Here is a 19,609-nt window from a genome sequence, read left to right as displayed (position 1 = left end):
GAGCCTGGTCATGTACTGTACTGGAAAGTATAGTGTAAGTTACCGTCTACACAAACTTACACCGGCTTCAACAGTATTAAGCATGTAACATGAAATGGTTTAATTTATAAATTGTAAATTCCGCATATGTGTTTATAAGGCGATTGTTATGGGACCTTCAATGTGACACGTTAGTGCAATTCGATTAAAATAATGGCGTATGACCCCGCAAGTAAAAGAGTGAGTGTGCTTTAAACGAGAGAAAAATGGACAGAACTAAATAAGTTAGAATTTTAAAAGGAGATCAGAGGTTATGAAGCTTTCATAGAAGCCAGCATATATTTTGCACGGTCCATTATTTTTCATAAGCAATAATACAAATGTGCGGGTTTTTAGCAACTTAATTTTGTTTTCATTGTTTTCGTACAGTCTCCCCTTATCAATATTGCAATAAGATCGAATTGATTTGATTCATTTGGTTCTAAGAATATTTTTGTAGGATTATTCTTTCTGATTTCATACAGATCATTCTAACGTGCGAATTGTAGACGGTCCCGGGCCATGGCTAGGGAGACTTGAAGTTAAGTCTAATAATGCGTGGGGAAGTTTTTGTTATGATTCCTGGGATCCTTCCAATGCATTGAGAGCGTGTGAATCAATGGGATTTAAATATTTGTATGTATATGCAATTATCTAGTTTAGACATGTATTCATTTACAAGATAATGACAAAGTGACCTTAAAACATACTTATTTTTGCCGAAATGGACATTTATTTTTATTTCAGTACTAATACCAGTACCAAAACCAATTGGCTTATAAAATTAGTTTAACTTTTATACATTTCCTGTTAGTTTAAAAGCATTTTCTTCAACACTCTACTCCTTGTTACTGGTTATTTACAAAGCAATATTATGCAAAACAATGCCTCTTGTTACTTTGGACAAAATAATATACTAGTACATACTGAATTTGTAAGATTGTTTTTCAACAGTTTCTTTTTTTTTTTAAAAACACAATAGGAGCTCGGATGCGTCAAGTTTTGGAACAGGGCGCGGTCTATCACCAATGCATATTAAGTCATTAACTTGCAATCCGTCAGATCAGAACATTGGACTGTGTACAGCAGATTTCAATGTAAGCGATTGTGAACGAACAAATTCAAAAGCTGTCGGGATTGATTGCTCAGGTATTAATATAATCTTCATACGACCGATCATTTTAATGACAATTTATTATCTTATCATCATCATTATGACACAGTCATTCGTCTGGTCATTGTCAACCTTAACACCATTATTGTCTTAAACCATCTTTATCATATCTATGTTGTTGACAATAATATTGTTATTATTAATAGAAGTAGTAGTAACACCATCACATTATTTCTTTTCTTTGTTATTGTTTTCATTATTATCATGTTTGTCACCAGTAACGCTGTTAATAATCTATATTTACTATTATTTAAAAAAAATCTTATTTGTATTTCTTATATCAGGCGGAATCAATGCAACCTTGTCTAATACATACTCTGGCGAAGTTATTTTTCAAACGCTGGAAAATGGAACACTGAAGCAGTGGTCAGTTTGTTATGACACAATAGATAAGAATGCTGCAAAGACGATTTGCTCGATGGTTGGATATCAGTAAGTTCGATGGGTGGTTAAATAGTTCGTACCTGAAAGGTTATATTTCCTGATTTAAACTATAATTTTACTGTTAGCGTTGTTTTGATATTTTATTCACCATCTCTCTGTATCCAGAACGAATAACATCTGTTCGTATATTTTAAAATGGAATAAGAAAAGTACAGGTGTATCTAAGTATTTTTAATATAAAATAATATCACGCAACAAATAAAAGGAAGGAAAAGATAAAATACATGTATAGTGGCATTGCACGTATATCATCAACATTTGTATTTATTAGTAATACAAGTCCAAAGGTTTCTGTGATCTCCTCAAGCAATCCTGTATTATTCACTAATGTGTCGTGTGCTGGTAAGGAATCACATCTGCTACAGTGTGACACAATACGGACGGGGCCAACCTGTGCTAGGAAAGCTGCAGTAAATTGCTTTGGTTTGTATTTCATATTGGTATAATTTTCTTGATAATTTGAAAACATAATTATTATAGGACTAAAAGTCATTTCGTATCCTAAAAGCTAGATTCATATGTGAATTTAATATGATGTTATTCGACTTATATTAGAAATTTTCGAGTTTTCCTTTCTATATAAAGATAAATCGAAAATAGAAGGTCCTGTGCTGAAGCAAAGTTTATAAACAAAAACTCGTTCAATATATTTTAGAGTATTAGGGGCATTCAATCTGCACTTTTTGTTTTCTTTGGTCTTATATGTGCCCTGGTAGGGAAATGCAAATTTTCGCACCTCCCGTACTTTCTCCCTTCCTGTCTTAATGAACAGTTTTGAGATGTACATTGGGCTGTTTGAACAGCCTCCACTCGCTTGTATTTGCAGTTTAAACTTTTAACTCCTTCTCATCGATAGAGATCATTAACTTAAATATCATTTGATGAAAAACAATGTATTCCAGACTGTGTAACAACTTACAATACAGATCATGGCAATGTTCTGTCGCAAGGTTATCCAAACTATCAACCTAACACCGACTGTCTAATTGTTATTAAAAAACAACCAGGAACTCCACTCAAACTTGAATTTCACGACCTTGATCTTGCTGGAGACGGTGACTTTGTCGAGGTATGGCCAAACTTATTTTGAGAAAATTTTGAAATGTCCTAGAAAACAGTGGTTGAAAAGTAAGAAGTACCATGTATGTGTTTGTGTTCTGGTTTAATGATATCGTATAATTATTAGTTGGATAATATACTACAGAGTTATGTCTTCTTTTCTGACTTCAGTTTTTTTAAGTTTTTTGTTGTAAAAAATAACAGCAATGATAAAAATTATAGTGACTTAACAGACATTGACATATAAGACAGTGCGGTTTACGCGCAAGGTAGTGTGACACAAGTATGGTGTATACCTGTGACAAAGGAAAATCGAGACTTAAGTCAGGTTTTGATTTAGTGTACGATGTTATATCCATTTTAAATACAAATGACAATGTTAAGAATTTTTCAAAGAAGACAGCCTTCATCGTCGAAAGGTGTTCTAGCTTACGGAACATCGGTGGTTTTACTCAGGTGCCCGAATTACCTAAACTGTCCGTTGACATATCACTTACCGGTGTTGGTGTGATTTAATCATAGAATAAAATCAAGATATTGGCAGCAATTATTGCCTTTTAGAACTGTATTGATTAGCTTTATAATAGAGTTTCGTTAACATTCAACAACTTGCTCCTCACAGCTATGGGATCGAATCCCGACAGTGACTTTCGATTCTTTCATGCGAGGAAGTTATCCAGCTAGATAACAAAACGTCCGTTGTTCTCATCATGAACCTTATCGTCCCTAAAATAGTTGAGATCTTCCTAGGATCACCAGCAAAGCATGAATGTCGCATTATGACCTTAAAGGTATTGAGGCGACGATAAACCCAACCAAATATAAAATGAGATGTTTATAAATATACTTACTTTTCAGGTTAAAGACGACATCGGAAAACAGCTCGGATATTTTACCACGAATGTTGACGTTCCTTTCTTAGCTTCCAGAGATGGTTTTATTATTCGATTTAATTCGAACAATGCCAGTAATGCGAAAGGATTCAATGTATCATGGAGCCGTAAGATTGGATTCTATTATTTTTGTTATGTAATGGTCTTTCTGTAATCATTTCGCCAAGTATACACATTATATTAACATTTACATGTCGTAGTCCATTGAAGGACAAACAACGCAATATCTTTCTTTTAGTAATCATTTGTCATAAAAGCATGCGTTTTGTCACGTTGTTATGCCTTTTTGGATTCACGCTTCAAATGCAGTGTCATGTGCTATTATTTATCTTCAATGTTGATATAACATTTAAAAAATCAGATCAAGTTTAATATAGCCTTTGTACATTATTTGCAATGTTCAGACAATTGCTGTAACTATTTTCAGCATTAGCTATAACAGACGCTGTTCACATGGGATGTGCTTCAAAGGGCTGGAATGTCACTGTCAACTCTACCATCCTCAGACATCTTTATCCAGACACTGGAGTGTCACAAATTAAGCTCGCCGAACAATTCTGTACTGGCGAAATCCTTGGAGATCTAGTTGTGTTCACGCAAAGCTACACAAAATGTTCCACAACAACACAGGTACATATGTAAATTGCGTAGAAGGGACATTGTTAATAACATTTTTCATAATCACTGTTCTATGCAAAAATTTGAAACGAATTGTTGTTAACATTGTTCTCGTCTTTTATTTGAGTAATTACATAACAGAAAAGCATTCATATAAACACTGTAATTGGCGTAAAAACATGGATACATTTAAGTCTTTTCGAACAGAATATTTTATTTTCGAAAAAGCCCATGTCCATATTTACATAATTATTGCGATTAAATAGAAGACCGCTTGTTTCCAAATGCGATGACAAAATCTTTCAATACAATATCGAATTATGAGTTTTGTATATTTGTAAGAACCACTTTGAATAACACAATTCTCTATTTTCTCATATTTTATAGTCTAACAATGAGACCTTGATGTATTTCAATCATTTGGTATACCCAGAGTCAAGAACGCCATTTCCTGTCATCGTCCGTGGATATAGATGGAAGGTAAGTAAGATTTTTCTCCCTTTGGTAGTTGTTAACTAAAGTGTCTAGCTTCCCGAAATGTACAAACTTTTTGATTGGTTATTGAAAAAAATATTCCAAACTGCATGTATGAAAGAGCTATGTTCGTATAATTCTTTTTAACCAAACCCCGCATGCACGAATAATTGTCAAACGGCTGAAACCCCTAACTAAATTAGCAATAGGATTGTTTTATTCTGTTTATGAACAGTTCTCCTGTGCTGTTTCAATTCCATTCAAATGAACATGACGCAAAAGATACAAAGACTTTTTTTCCATTATCTAACTAAATTTCAGTGCAAATATGTTACGTTAAAGATCTCCTCGTTGGATACTTTTGTTTGTTTTCAGTATAATATAACAAAATGAGTTGAATACGCATTTATCATTTTCCTTAATCTTATACATTCTAAAAATTAGTTTGTTTTTGTACAATTTTATATTGTTTTTAATGTAAAGGTTGCTGTTCAATGCGATGTGTCAAGAGTGGAGGAGGTTTCTAATAACTTCAAACCCAACCGTACAATTATAAATGAGAACCAGCATGTCAGTTCGTCTTCTCACTATAAGTCGGATGTTTTTTTCTTCTCTGATGGAACATTCTACCAGCAAATCTTTGGAAATCCAATTTCGTTAAAAACAGGTGAGGACAAAAAATGGATAGTAATGGTTACGACGATAATGATAAATTTAGAATCACATGCAAGTTTGAAATAATGATGAGAATTATTATTATCATTGTCATTATTATTGTCATTATTATCATCATCATTATTTCTATTATTATTATTATTATTATTATTATTATTATTATGTTAATGATGACGATGTTTTTTATATTTTAAGATGATGATTTAAGAAACAAATATATATATTTCTGAATGCCGCTTACACTTTAGGTGAAAAACATTGCAATGACTAGCTCCTATCCCATACGAACATTACGAACTTTTTCTCGTTTAGAAACAAAATGCACAATATTAGTGCTACTTTATATACAAGTGTTCATAAGCAAAACATTCAAAATCGTCCAGGAAGGCATAAATTATAGCTAATCAAGAATCGTTGTATTAATTTATTTATAACTGAATATGAATTTAAAGATTATTTGTTTTGCGTCTTATATATAATTTGTGAACATAATGTGTTTATTGTTTATACTCGTAAGGTGATAACGTGTACGTCTCGGTGAAGATGAACTCTGACGATGTGCAGGTGAAGATGCGACTTCATACATGTTACACAAAGCCGGATCCAAATGCTGATGCAACACTGACGTATCCATTAATAGAAAACGGGTAACCAAATCAAAATCAATTATTCGTGACCCTGTACTGTATAGCTAAATAATTTGGGCCAAAGAAATTTAAAAAAACAACATAAAATGGAAAAATTTAAAAGCGCTCAACATTGCAAAATTGTAAATGGTACATGTCCCAATTTATGTTTGACCTGATACATATACATGTTTTAAAGCATAACATAACATAATTTGAAGAATGTCAAAATAAAACAAAAATGAAATTATTTTAATAATATGGCTATGTTGACCTAAAACTCGAATGTAAGTAAAACTCATTTACTTTCTTTCTAGGTGTGTGACTGACCCAGATACGCATATTCTCTCTCAAGGGACACACGAAACTCGTTTTGTGTTTAACGCTTTCGAATTTCCGAAAAGTCATAACAGCGTGTATATATTCTGTAACTCGACGTTCTGCAAGACTACGGACACAAGTGAGAGATGTACACAAGTTTGCCATGGCTCACCGGCACTGGTTGGACGTTCTCTTTGGTCTTTGGAGTACTACACTGACCACTTCAAGCGACTGTTGAACTTTGGCAAATATGGATACATCAAGCTTTTTAAACTTTAAAGCATCATTCACAAGTTTGAATGAGGTGTTATATTGAAACATTACACAATGTTTGATTCCGATTTTCCTGTCATCCTTTGACAAAAATAAATGCAAATCGACGCAGAATATTCAAAGATATTTCTACAAATAAACAATATTCCTTTTAAAGAAACGTCCAAAATTATGCCAATAAAATGATCGATATAATTATGACCTTCATTGGAATGAGATTATTAGGTTTTATCAAGCATATAATTTTCTGCCAGTTTCAAATACAGTAATAATTTATTTTCATCTATGAAAAATATCATTCTAGTGTAACTCCGTTGATCGCTGTCTTTAGTCTTTGTATTTCATGGCATCTTTCATTAATAATGAAGCCTTAATGTGTAAGCGTATCCTTCTGAAGGAGAAAGAACATAGTTGCAAGGCATTTTTTCTGTGTTTTATCTCCAGTGTTGAAACATATTCTTCAAACTCTTTGGCCATCATACGAGCTTTGTACACGTCATCAAGATCGGCCAATGTATCAATGAGGTTGTAGAATGCAACCGCCTTTCCCGGGATGTATGACAATCCAGTTGAAACATTTTGTTTCCCTGGCAACGTAATTTGAACCAACGCATCGTCATCTTCCCTTTTCTTACTTATAGAAACAGCTTTAACAAATTGTTCTTCAGCACGTCTTAGGGTTATTTTTTGGTCTATCAAAAAACTGCCATACGCAAAATGCAGTGTAGGAGAATCGGAGATGCACTGCAGTGCCTGTTGAAAATATTCATTTGCCTTTGTAGATAATTCTTCCTTTCTGGTTTTGTCTTCTTCAAAATCTATCTTTGCTGCAGTTAAACACGCAATATTTGACAATGTTTCTGGATAGTGTTCGATCACGAAGCACTTGTCTGCATCGAGCATTATCTGAAAGAATGCCAGTGATCGCTCAATCTGTCCATTCTGCATATACTGGATTGCTGTCGGCTTAAGAAGCTGTGGTATGCTTGTTGAACCAAACAGATTAGAACTTTGTCGGATAAAAGGTTTCACCGATGTGTTGAGTTCAATAATTGCACTGAAACACTTCAAAGCAAACTTAGGAGCATCATAATTCATTAATCCAAGTTCATTAAGCAGTTGTACAGAACTTGTGAACAATGTCAACATAAGCTGTAGTTCACCCCCTGTTGTAAACAAACCCGGTTTGTCCTTTCCTATTGCAAACAGCTGCATTTTCATACAAACATTTGCCAATGCTTTGAATGGTAACTCTCTGAGTTTTTGCATTTCTTTCAACGTATTCGTAACGTTTTCCTTTTCCTTATGAAATATCATATTGTTGTATGGGAGGAAATAGTGAGGTATATTACCATGCTCTAAAGCTGTACAGATGTACGAAATCAGTTGTAGAATACGGTCTCCAAGCTGTTCGTCCTCCCAACCTTCGTAGCCGTATTGTTGCTCACAGAACCAGAACATCATATTCTTAACCATGTATGACGACAAAACAGCATCTGGTTGTAAACTTGTTTTGACCAAAAGCTTCACTATACAGTAGCAGATTTTCTGGTTTTCGTTTAAATGGATCGATAATTTCCTCTCTGAACTGTTGAATGAAAGTCGCCATTCCTTTTCTTGCTCTTCACTTGTGTAAAACCCGACAGGTACTACTGCGCAACCATCTAATAACAAAACAATGACATTTTCAACCTTTTTGTCATCACGACAACCAGGAATTATCATCCATTATTATTATAGAAAGTTGTCTGAAAGACACAGGTGCCCTCTCTTTATAAGGACGCCGAATAGTAAGAGTAAGTAGTTATGACAGGACAGCATAGTTTGTATTTCATAATCTTGTTTTGCAAAAATGACCTTTTAAAGTAAGAGGACAGATGGCTGTTGATAAAAACAGATGCTTTTATATTTACAATATTTATAATATTACAGTGCCAGAGCACAAGTTTCTCGGTTAAGTCTGGAGCATAAAACATGCTTAATAGTTTTTCTTTAAATAAGTAACAGTTTTTTTTACAAATAAAAGCATCAATTATTGAAACTGCTTTTGTTAACCGACTATAAAATCCCTTGATGCATTACAGAGTCAGACCGGACAAGATTTTCTAAGTGCTGACATTTGACCTCTAATTGTAATCTTAATCTTGGTGTACATGCCTGACAATGTTTCAAACTCATACACTCTATATGCCCCTTGCAATTATCATGGCGGGCAAAAAAGGATATACTATTTAAAAAAAAACTAATGAATGAAATTGAATATATTACCTGGTATATTATAGAATCGATTCCATTTACAAACAGTCTTTAGATTGATAATAATTCAAATCAATTTTCTGTTCTAGAAAAAGTATAATTTTCAGATCCGCCCCTCTCCCAATTGTTCAGACAGGGTAAGAATGCTTAAACAGAAACAAAAAATAGAACAATGCACCGTTAAAATAAAAATGACGAAAAAAAACACATCAAAATGTTTTACCTTTGATCATATCATTTCGGATCGCCTCATTTGGCCAGTTTGCATCTCGAGGGCGTTTGTTCCATCTGTGAGCCACTTCCGGCCACGTGGCACACGGAAAAGCATGTACAAAGTCGTATGTGTAACCTCTATGCTCGTTTTCATAATTCGATATAGCAGGTCCACTTGCTATGAACTTTGTCTCGGGGAGTCTACTATAAATAACTTCCGTTGCCTGGTCCATCACTACACCTTTCGAAAAGGCATCATTTAGTAGGAAACCCTCTTCGTCAATGTGCTTCAGAAGCTTAGATTCTTTTTCTTTCAGCATCGTGTGACCTTTTTCTGTAACAAAAAGTTTTACATATCCCAGATGCTTTGAAGGTAACATAATGAAAGCATCGTGCGATCCTATTTTTTCGATCCTGATCTTGCCATTGTAATCCATACCATCTTTGACCTCGCCTGTTAAATCCTTGACAGTAAACTTTTTGTATACCATCATAAAATCAAAGTCGGTTGCGGGATAAAAGATCACGTTCTTGTCGTATGTTGATACATTTCTGCACATATGTAAATCATCATAGGAACTTCCGGTTTGAACAATTTCCATTTCATCTTTGGAAGTTTTCTTTACCATTTCAACGTACAGCATGAATTTAGATCGAATTAATTCGAACGTCGTTCCAGTGGGCTCGTGATGCTGTATAATTAACGACAGAGCTTTGCATATCCCACCAAGAGGTCTTGAAAGATCCATTTCTTTACAATTCAAATATCCAATATATCTTTCACGTGTGTATATTCTGAATCCTTTATGCTCGCTGTTACTGAAATGATGAATTTATTAAAGCGTTTTAAAAGCCTGGGCTGTAAGATCACTGCCGTCTGAACACATATTAGGCTGTTTCTTAATTTATTTACATAATTATTTGTGTTGACTTCTGCTTTAATTGGAAAAAGTAAAATCTCTTAAGAACATTAAAAAAGTAAAAGGTGGAAATGCAGATATGGTTGTATTGTGTCTGTTCAAGAGATGATGAAATGTACAACATTCTCTCGCCGCTTAACATCGCTTACTTTAAGTCTGTGTTAGGGGTTTTTCACATACTTAGTGCATTACCCAGTGACCTCCGCCATAAGCAATGCCAGTCAAGCTAAGCCATAAACATTTCAATTTAGTAGCGTTGTACGTGTTTTGCGACTTCTGATGTTCACATTTTATTTTTCGTGGGATTATTATTTCTAATTAATTATTACTTGATCATTTCTAAATAATGGTTACTAATGGAATAAATTTCATTAAATGGAAACACAACCATGAGACTGAAATGAGAGAGAAAGCTAGAAACGCCTTTATCATGTAGACACATTTCCCTTTTTTCTTGATTTAGAGACTTTCTCATGCGTTCGAGGGATCACTTCGTTTCCAGATTTTTTTCTATTGTTTGGTTGTACCAATGTGTAATGCAGCTAAGGACAATTTACACCACTTCTGAGTTAGATTTTAGAATCTATAATCACATTTCTTTTTTTTAATTTGAGGTCAACGTTTGATACGTATACAGTGCACGAATGATGAGATTAGGTCGAAAAATGAAACTGTTTTAGAAATTAATGTACAGCTTCATTTATGACAGACTTGATACTACAACTGCGACTAGGGCTGAAATATGATTGTATGTTTCTCATCCCGCTATCTAAGTCCACCCGTTTGTCTCAGTAGGAGGCGCATCAGCTTAATAATGGAGACGCCGCTGGCGTAATTTTGACGTGAAAGCGTATCTCGGACATTGGGTCTAATAATCAGTTTTCCTCGACGATAATTCAGAAATCATGACATTAGTAGGAGGGCACTTGCTGGGAAATTCGTTATTACTAGATAGTTATCCAGGAAAGCCAGTGTGGTGACTCGACCGACAAGATATGACCAAAATTTACAGTTGTATTTAAAATCGGCTTAAAAAACAAACAAACATACTCTGCCACGAAAAGAATAATTTGATTGGAAAACAAAACAGTTTTGCTAAAAATGGTAGCAGTTACTGGTAGCAGAGTCTGTCAATGAAAATCACTATATTATCATTAGAATCATTATATTTGTCTCAAAAATAAAACTTTAAACTTCAAACAAACATTCACATTTAATCCGATATTTTGGATAAAAAAATACTTTACGTACTTCACTTCAGTGTTGTTATATTTTTCTGGCCATTCGGGATCATTGAGTCCAGAACTTTTAAGTTTGAGAATTGAGAACCGCTCAAGCCGTTACTAGGGGGCGTGAGGAATATTGCACTCTTTCATAATCCCTCATGTACAAACTCAATCAAACCTAGTCTGCAATTTTCAAGAAAAATTGGTGATTTAATGCTTCCGAGGGATCATTTTTTTAACCTGATATTTAAGTTTAGTTATATGGTGTTTATTATTAACAAAAAATGTTCTTACTACAAACATATCCTTTATCGACTAATATTTTAAATATATAGTTGAATCAGGCGTTGGTGTGTTTATTATAAATAAACTATACATACTTAACAACTATCGTTGTATCATAACATACACAATAATTTGTAAAAAGTTTGTAAAAAAGAAGAATATTAGGCCTTTTTGAGCCCTTTTGAAAAGGAAAGACTATTGAAGCATGCTGACTTGTTACAATTTAGCTTCACAGTCGTAGATCAATATAACATTTTACTGGTGAATATCACATCATATTCAATGGCTCACTAGTAATTAAATGTATGATGTATTTTACGTCATAATGAGTCACTAATTTTATTTTATTTCAGTTACTACATGTATATGAAATTGTATTACGTTTTGCGAGCTCCATATATATGTATGTATGTATGTATGTATGTATGTATGTATGTATGTATGTATGTATGTATGTACTTACAACAAGCTTTTATTTAATTAAAAGTATTATTTATGATAAATTGCCATTTCCACACTCGTAGTTTCGATATTACATCAAATCATCCAAACAGAAAGTAATTATAATCTATACAAGTAACTAAGATATATTCAAATACCAATACACATGTATTTGAAAAGATGAAAATATGATTTAATTAATTCAATACGAAAGTATATACATATACTAAACTGTTGAAATTTCACCATTATTGTAACATTAACTTACCTTGAGATCTATACTGCTTATCAATACTGTACATGTAAAAAAAAACAATACAAATCACATGATATTATTATTCATGTCTTTAAATAGATATGATCTACATAAAATATTCTACGTTCAATACGTTAACATTTCGTAAACCTCTACTGATATTCATTTATAAATAAAACAGTTTACCAATATCGCGGTACGTATTACATATTGTATAGACGATTTTAGTACGTACTGTCTGACTATAAGTATTCCTATAAGTATTCCTGTTAAGTTATGTTTTGTCAAACTTCGAATGAGGTCCTTGAACGCAATATAAATACACAAAACTGGTACGTACAGTATCTTTGTTTTGAAATATGGAAAGTAAGATCAACAAGGGGCTGCGTTAAATAAACGCAACCTCCACACGACCCGGCAAGGAGCCCAGCAGGACTACAAAGAAAAGCAGGACAAGGCAAACCCAACCATAAAAATAAGACATGTAAGCAAGTTTGTGCTCGAATTAACTGAACCATTTTAATACATAACATCGTGTTAAAATCAACTTTTAACATGATGTTTATTCATTGATATAAAAATAGATGTACAAATGCACATTATCATGTTATGAGGTGAAATAAGTTGAATTAGATAATAGTTAGATAATGAAAATACGTTGCATAATGTATACTAGGGACGGTCAGAAAATATCCGGACCTTTCATGCTCATCTTTTTCCACGTGCAGCTATATACACACATTATATTTTGGTGAAAACTACATTCATTCGCCAATAACGTGGTCAGTTTATTTTAAATGATAGTTGTGTATACACAGTATTTTGCCCTCTGATATATGATAGGTGTTCCGTCTATCTTGGACTCTTTGTTAGAGGAACAACGCTCTGTAATAAAGTTTCTTGTTGCAGAAGGTGAAAAGCCCTGCCACATCTTTCAGAGGCTTAAAAAAGATTTTCTGATAAATGTGTATCACGTTCAACCTTCTACAACTGGGTTTCTCAGTTTCGTGAAGGCAGAACAAGTGTTTGTGACAGGCCTAGGACTGGGCGGCCAGTTGAGGCGGTGACCCCAAAAATGGTAGCAAATGTTAACGCTTTTGTCAACTGAATCGTCGAGTAACTTTGGATGAGGTAGCCAACAAGTTAAGCATCGGTAAGGCATCGGCACACAAGATTTTACACGAAAACCAAGGCATGAGCAAGGTAAGTTACAGGTGGGTGCCGCAGATCAAAAGGCAACCAGAGTAACCAATGCAAAAGAACATTTAAGTCGTTTTAATCGTGAAGGAGATAAGTTTTTGAACCGCATTATCAATGGAGATGAGATGTGGGTTCATTATTCCGAACCTGAGACAAAAGCTCAGTCAAAGCAGTGGAAACGAGCTGGTTCCCCACCTCCTAAAAAGTTTAAGCTGTCTCCTTCGGCTGGCAAAGTCATACTTGTTGCCTTTTGGGATTCACGAGAAAAGCTGAAGCAAATGCGTCCCAGGTTAGCACAGAAAATGTCCTCCTTCTTCACGATAACGCCCCCTCCCATACCGACGCAGCTACTTTAGTACTCAGTCTATGAGAAAAGGCCAGTAGATCTGATACTTCTAGGTTAAATAAGGCTTATAAAGCGGTCAGCAATGCGAACGTACGGCTGAAAATACATGACTTATAAATCAGAAGCAATTAATGGCAGAAGTCCTCAGATGTCCTCAAAGTCTTCGGATCCCTTCGTGTTCTCGCTAGTATAAAGTCACACTCCAAAATACGTCAATTCTAATGTCCGTCTACTTGCTAACGATACTTCAACATATATTGTTTTAATAGCAAACTAAAACGTTAGTCCTCAAAATAACTTAAAGCTGCACATCTTCATGTGAGCCAAACTATTTCAAGAAAATCAAACTTGAGAAAAATGTACTTAAACTTTAAGTGAAGTAAAAATAATCAAGATTCAAGTAATAGTTTATATATTGTGTGTGACTAATGGCTGATTTTGTGGTATTTATTATTATATTTCTACTGCGTGACTAACGCAGTACGGGCTATTATGAATATTTTGTCCTCTTTCTAGTAATTAACATAGATCGTAAATTAGTAATTAACTTTCTTACTTCACTTTGCAACATTTTACTTTTAAATACATGTTTAAAATTTTCATGAAAATAAGCATGAATCTGAAGTTACGGCGCTTTTTTATAATTTTATAAAAATTTAGTACCGCTCGGGCCTGTGCTAGGGGTGTGAGGGATGTTTTCATTATCCTTCATGTACAGACTTAATCAAATCGAGTCGGCAATTTTCATGTTATATTGTGTTCTTTAAATGCTTCCGAATGATCACCTTTTTTCCGATTTTATTTTTACTTCACAACAGCAGGTGTCGGGTACCGTGTGGCCCGTACTTCACTTCAGTGCTTTTACATTTTTCAGGTCCTTCAGGAACACCGATTCCAGCAGATTGCGTGTTAAAAATGAAAACAGCTCAAGCTGGTGCAAAGTTTACAATTTTTTCATCGTCCCTCATGTGCAGACTTATTCAAACAGAGTCTGTAATTTTAATGTAATTTGTTGTTTTAATGCTTCCGAAGGATCATCCCTTTTCCAAATTTTAAATCGGATAGAAAAGTGAAGGTTTGAATTGGACAAGAAATTTACATCCCCCGCCCAAGTTCTAAGTATTATTTAATTCACAAAAAGAAAAATCATTCCATCCCAACACAATACTGCCTTCATGGAGTACTACAGGAATCGGTTCCCTTAGCGAAATGTTTAGGCGTGGTTATCTCAAATAACCTTACATACATGTAGCTCAAGTCAAGTCAGGTAAATTTTATTTATAAGTCGGATACATAAAATTATAACAAGCAACTCGCAAAGACAATGACATCTTAGAGAGAAACCAAATATTAGAGTTCCGACGCAGAAATATAAAGGCCAAATCATAGTCCATTAAGCCCATACCTTACCAGATATTAGCCAGACTCAAGCAGGAATATGTTTGCAAACTATGGCCTCCTTTCGTCAAAACAAAAATAGGTCAAAGAAGATCAAGCAAGATTATGATCAGCCCTATAGCGTTACGGACATGTCCACTCCCTTACTATTACCAGACTTGACTTCAATTCATAGATACTAGTTTACCCCTTAACAAGATATATTCAATACTGTCATGCTTCATAAGAACACGAGACATAAAATACAAAAGATTTAAAGATTTATTCAATACTGTTATGGTTCATAAGAACATGTGACATAAAATACTAAATTGTGAACAAGTAACAACCGGAACTCAGAAAATATGAAAACATAAAGAATATACTAAAAAACAGGAGAATGAGTGACAATTATAATTTATTGTATATCTACCCGTAAAATAAGAAAGATATGACTAGATTCTTAATCAAAAACTATGCTTCATTATCAAAATTTCTAGGAGACTAATGATACAACATTATACTTATTATTTGCATGTTGTTATAATTTCTGAAAGTTACAAAATAAAGCAAGGTTTTTTAAATGTAGTTTGTTTTTACTATCCATAAGATCATCAAACTTCAATGCATTTAGGATACCTATAATAATACGGTTTAATATATTAACAAAATGTGAACTAGTGAAATTGGTCACCCAGTTGGTTTGACTCACATAAAGTATATATGCGTAAATTGTTCTCTATATTTAGGAATCCACCTTTCTCAATTGGCATTTTATGATTCATAAACATTTGCCAAGGAATTGTGTTAAAATAATCTTTGAATACACACTCTGATTATATAAAGGGTACTCTAACCCTTTCCCCCATGAGCATTTTGTGAAAAATGGCCGTTTTCACTGAAAAGCCTCCTGTTACAAGTTCAAACTGCTATGAAACTATGAAAAATGCTTCAATACTAATCAAACTTGACACAAATGTTGACTGGACCATTGCCTTTGTAACTACATGCTCAGTCTTAAATTTCCTGTTACCATGGCAACGAGGGGACATCTCAAAATTGCCAAAAATCACTATTTTGCCTCGATTTTTTCCATCAAAATTTATTTCAAAGTGCTGCAACTTCTCAAGGGATTGAGATAGAGTCAAAGGCTTTTCAGCGTTGGTTACACGTTACCTTATGATCGACCTGGGGTCATTTTTAGCCTCTCACAGGTCCAAAATTTTCTTGGCGATGAGGGGGACTCCGCCCTCCTTCAAACCCCCCAAACAGAAGGGGGCACATCCCCCTTCTGGCAACGCCCTGATGTATCTTTTGGATGGGGGGTGGCGCCGAAAAAATGCTCACTTTTTTAGCAACATTTCTCAAACGAAAACATGTGTTTGGGGCCCCAATAGGACATATTTTCACTATTTTAGACCTAAAAAAAAGGGGGGGGGGATCGAAAGTGCGTTGTTTCGCGTATATATGAGGTAAAGGGTTAAACATTTGCTTTCAGAGATTGGACATCACTGTTCCACTGGATGGACTGATCTTGAGGTTTGGACTTAAGAATACTTTTGAAATTAAAAGGACTATGTCAAATTGACTAAACCAATAATTTGATAAACCAAGTTCGTCCAAAGTATCCTTAACAAAAGATAGCCACGTAATTCAATATTCTATATCTAAATATACTGAGTATACAGTCTTATGTAAATTATTACTAATCTCATCATATTTACCATTCAAAAGCTTACAAAAGTAGTTAATAATAACATGCAATTGGGAGTATTTTGCTTTAGGTTAAGTATATTTTTTTTAACTTTAAGCTGAAACTGATCATTACACTTTAAATTTTCTATTCCCTAAACTTTAGAGCCATAACAAAGAATATGAACAATCATTGTGTTAAACAAGTGGATCTGTAGATCTACTGATAGTAACAATTTTCTAGCTTTTTAATAAAAGAGAACATAGCTTTCTTCGCTTGATCAATAAGACGGTTTCTAGTTTTAACAAATTTACCATTTTCCATACATTTAATAACTACATGTACTAATTCTAAGTTCTTATTGTCAAAAGAAAATTGAGGTACATCTGCCATACGATTCCTGTCCCAAGAAAATATTACAACCTTTGTTTTTGCAGAGTTCACTTTTAAATTATCAGGGTCATTTACATCACCCTTATTTTTATACAATGGTAAAATCACTCCTTTATTCCATATCTCTGGGAAAAACTAGATTCAAGAATAATATTAAACTATTTGAAAAACATAGAAAGCATAACAACTTCAGAGCTTTTCAAATACTCGTTCAAAATGTTGTCAAAAAACAGACGACGCTTTAGGGACCATTCTTTAAAAAAATGTGAATTTACGGTAGTTTTGGTAGTTAGATTTCCTTTCGGTTGAATATATTTCTTTTTTGTAATTTTTAATTTAAGCCTCGTTTTGGATGAAAAATGGCGACGGTCTGTCGGAAGCTTCTCTTTGTTGTGTTTTTAAATTGATTTTTTCGGTAAGACACTCTCTCATTGCATTTTTTTCCAGTGCAATCTGTTATGTCATATTGTTCATCAAATTTTTATTAAGCATCCCTATAGTCATATGGAATATGTTTCAATTTTAAGAGAAGTTGATAAACTTTATTTTTTTTTGAATAAAATTTATCGTATAGGTACCTAATCTCACACCCAACCTATTCTCAAACCTTTCATTCATGTGCTGTTATTTTTTTACTAGAAGTGACTTTGATGTCCTGAACTTGTGTGCATAAAAGCTTAGTTTCTGACAGACATGTCTGCTGCCGTTAAATTAGAACAGTGCATAGTAAGGAATATTTACATTAAATATCTTATTACTTTGCATAATTTCATACAAATTGCTATTACTTTTGTAAGTCCTGTAAACACACCATTAACTATTTGTGAAAATGAATATTATAGACAAAAATATCTTAAAGCAGGTACCTGCATCCTGTAGGGTACTTCATTCTCATGTGATAGTCATATAACAATCACTTCATTGGCTAAACTAAACAGTAGAATTTTAGAGATACTTGAAGGGGTTTGAGATTAGGTTCTTTATTTTAAGAGGCCATGTTAGTTTTAAAACAGAGGGTTGTGCTTTTCCAAGATGGAAATAGAGCTTTTTTAATAATTGAATTTCTGTCAAATTTTACAGAAATGTTACACAAAGATTAAAGTTTACATATGTAAAGAATTTTTGGAAAGATATATTTTTATTTACATTAAAAGACCTCTTGAATGCTTAGAGGTTTGAGAACTGGTTAGTCCACGATATTATTTGGTGAAATAATTTGACAAGTGAAAACAGTTATGTAAAGCGGTAATAATTTTATTGATCGGGAGTTGAAGATTAGTAGAAAGTAAAGTCATAAAATACAATTTGCATTTTCGACTTTCATATAATTTTGAAAAGTGCCGTACGCCTAGCCAATACAGTGTGTCCTGGCTAGTCCTACGTGAGTCACTAAAACTTTTGGCTAGCCGTATTGGCCCGTAAGGCTAGCCACTTTCATTGTCACTGTGACCTCACTGTGATGCCCCTGCGACAGTTGTGCCTTTCCTCTCATGACCCGATCGGGTGAAATTCGCGCCAGTGCATAGAAAAACCGGAAAGCACCGGATAGCACCGAAATACCGGAAAGCACTCAAATTTCTCAAAAAACGTGTTGTCTGAAAGATTTTGATATAATAAATCGATTGATAACACTTTGAAACCAATAAAATAAAGTTTTCATGTATAACTTGTATAAACAATATTGCTATGCGGTAATGTACATGTATCTTAGCAGGACCGGAAAGCACACTATATATCTATTTCCTAAATACTCGTAATAATTATCAATATATTTTTATAAAAATGACTTGTCTGTAAGATTTTGATCTAATAAATCGATTGGTAACACTTTCAAACCGATAAATTAACGTTTTCATATGTTTTTATGAGAAATTTGAGTGCTTTCCGGTTTTTCGGTGCTTTCCGGTTTTTCTATGCACCCAAATTCGTGCTGTGGATATTGTCACCATGGATCACTGGGCTTTTGCTCTCTCAGGTGACCATTCTTCAATTTATTACACATAGTTACTTACGTCTGCAAAAAATTTCATACGCAAAATTTGTCTCCTATAATTTCTAATTTTATGGCAGATATTTGCACGCCTACTGTAATGTAATTTATTCACATTATACATGTTATCTAAGAGTGCTACAGCCCTTGTGGGGCAAGTGGCCCCGCTCAGGCTTTCAGCATATAAGTACATTAATTTTGAGCTAGTGATAAATAAGAGTAAAAAAGAAATACCTTTAAACAACAATTAAACTGACATCCGAAAAAAGAATCCGGGTCAGCTCGGCCCTAAAACGTACTCGGCCCCCGAGTCAGCTCGGCCCTATTCCAACTCGGCACGGGTCAACTCGGCCCACTTTTCAATTAATAATATTTAGGTTTGTGTTATCACTATTTATTGTAATTATTGTAATTATTTATAATACATGGATTGACAGT

The 19,609-nt window shown here is 33.9% G+C and overlaps 2 protein-coding genes across 2 annotated transcripts in view; one reads left to right on the top strand and one right to left on the bottom strand.

Moving 5' to 3' along the window:
• LOC132755817 (deleted in malignant brain tumors 1 protein-like) overlaps window positions 1-6,581 on the top strand; it is a 39,519-nt gene extending 32,938 nt beyond the window's left edge. The window contains exons 14-24 of the mRNA XM_060746733.1: window positions 504-654; window positions 1,001-1,167; window positions 1,477-1,624; window positions 1,908-2,059; window positions 2,539-2,705; window positions 3,554-3,695; window positions 4,016-4,218; window positions 4,594-4,686; window positions 5,164-5,347; window positions 5,873-6,002; window positions 6,299-6,581. Coding sequence (XP_060602716.1) covers window positions 504-654; window positions 1,001-1,167; window positions 1,477-1,624; window positions 1,908-2,059; window positions 2,539-2,705; window positions 3,554-3,695; window positions 4,016-4,218; window positions 4,594-4,686; window positions 5,164-5,347; window positions 5,873-6,002; window positions 6,299-6,581 — 1,820 coding nt within the window. The remainder of the gene's footprint in view (window positions 1-503; window positions 655-1,000; window positions 1,168-1,476; window positions 1,625-1,907; window positions 2,060-2,538; window positions 2,706-3,553; window positions 3,696-4,015; window positions 4,219-4,593; window positions 4,687-5,163; window positions 5,348-5,872; window positions 6,003-6,298) is intronic.
• LOC132755818 (uncharacterized) lies at window positions 6,120-12,498 on the bottom strand. The gene is made up of 3 exons (XM_060746734.1): window positions 12,408-12,498; window positions 9,055-9,863; window positions 6,120-8,239 (listed from the first exon to the last, which is right to left on the bottom strand). The coding sequence occupies exons 2-3, from the start codon at window positions 9,791-9,793 to the stop codon at window positions 6,903-6,905; spliced, it is 2,076 nt and encodes a 691-aa protein (XP_060602717.1). The 5' UTR covers window positions 9,794-9,863; window positions 12,408-12,498; the 3' UTR covers window positions 6,120-6,902.
• Window positions 12,499-19,609: the final 7,111 nt, after the last annotated feature.

The sequence above is a fragment of the Ruditapes philippinarum genome, unplaced genomic scaffold, assembly GCF_026571515.1.
Source record: "Ruditapes philippinarum isolate M1 unplaced genomic scaffold, ASM2657151v2 ctg608_1_1_1_1, whole genome shotgun sequence".
Classification (NCBI taxonomy): Eukaryota; Metazoa; Mollusca; class Bivalvia; order Venerida; family Veneridae; genus Ruditapes; species Ruditapes philippinarum.
This window is presented reverse-complemented; position numbering and strand designations above follow the sequence as displayed.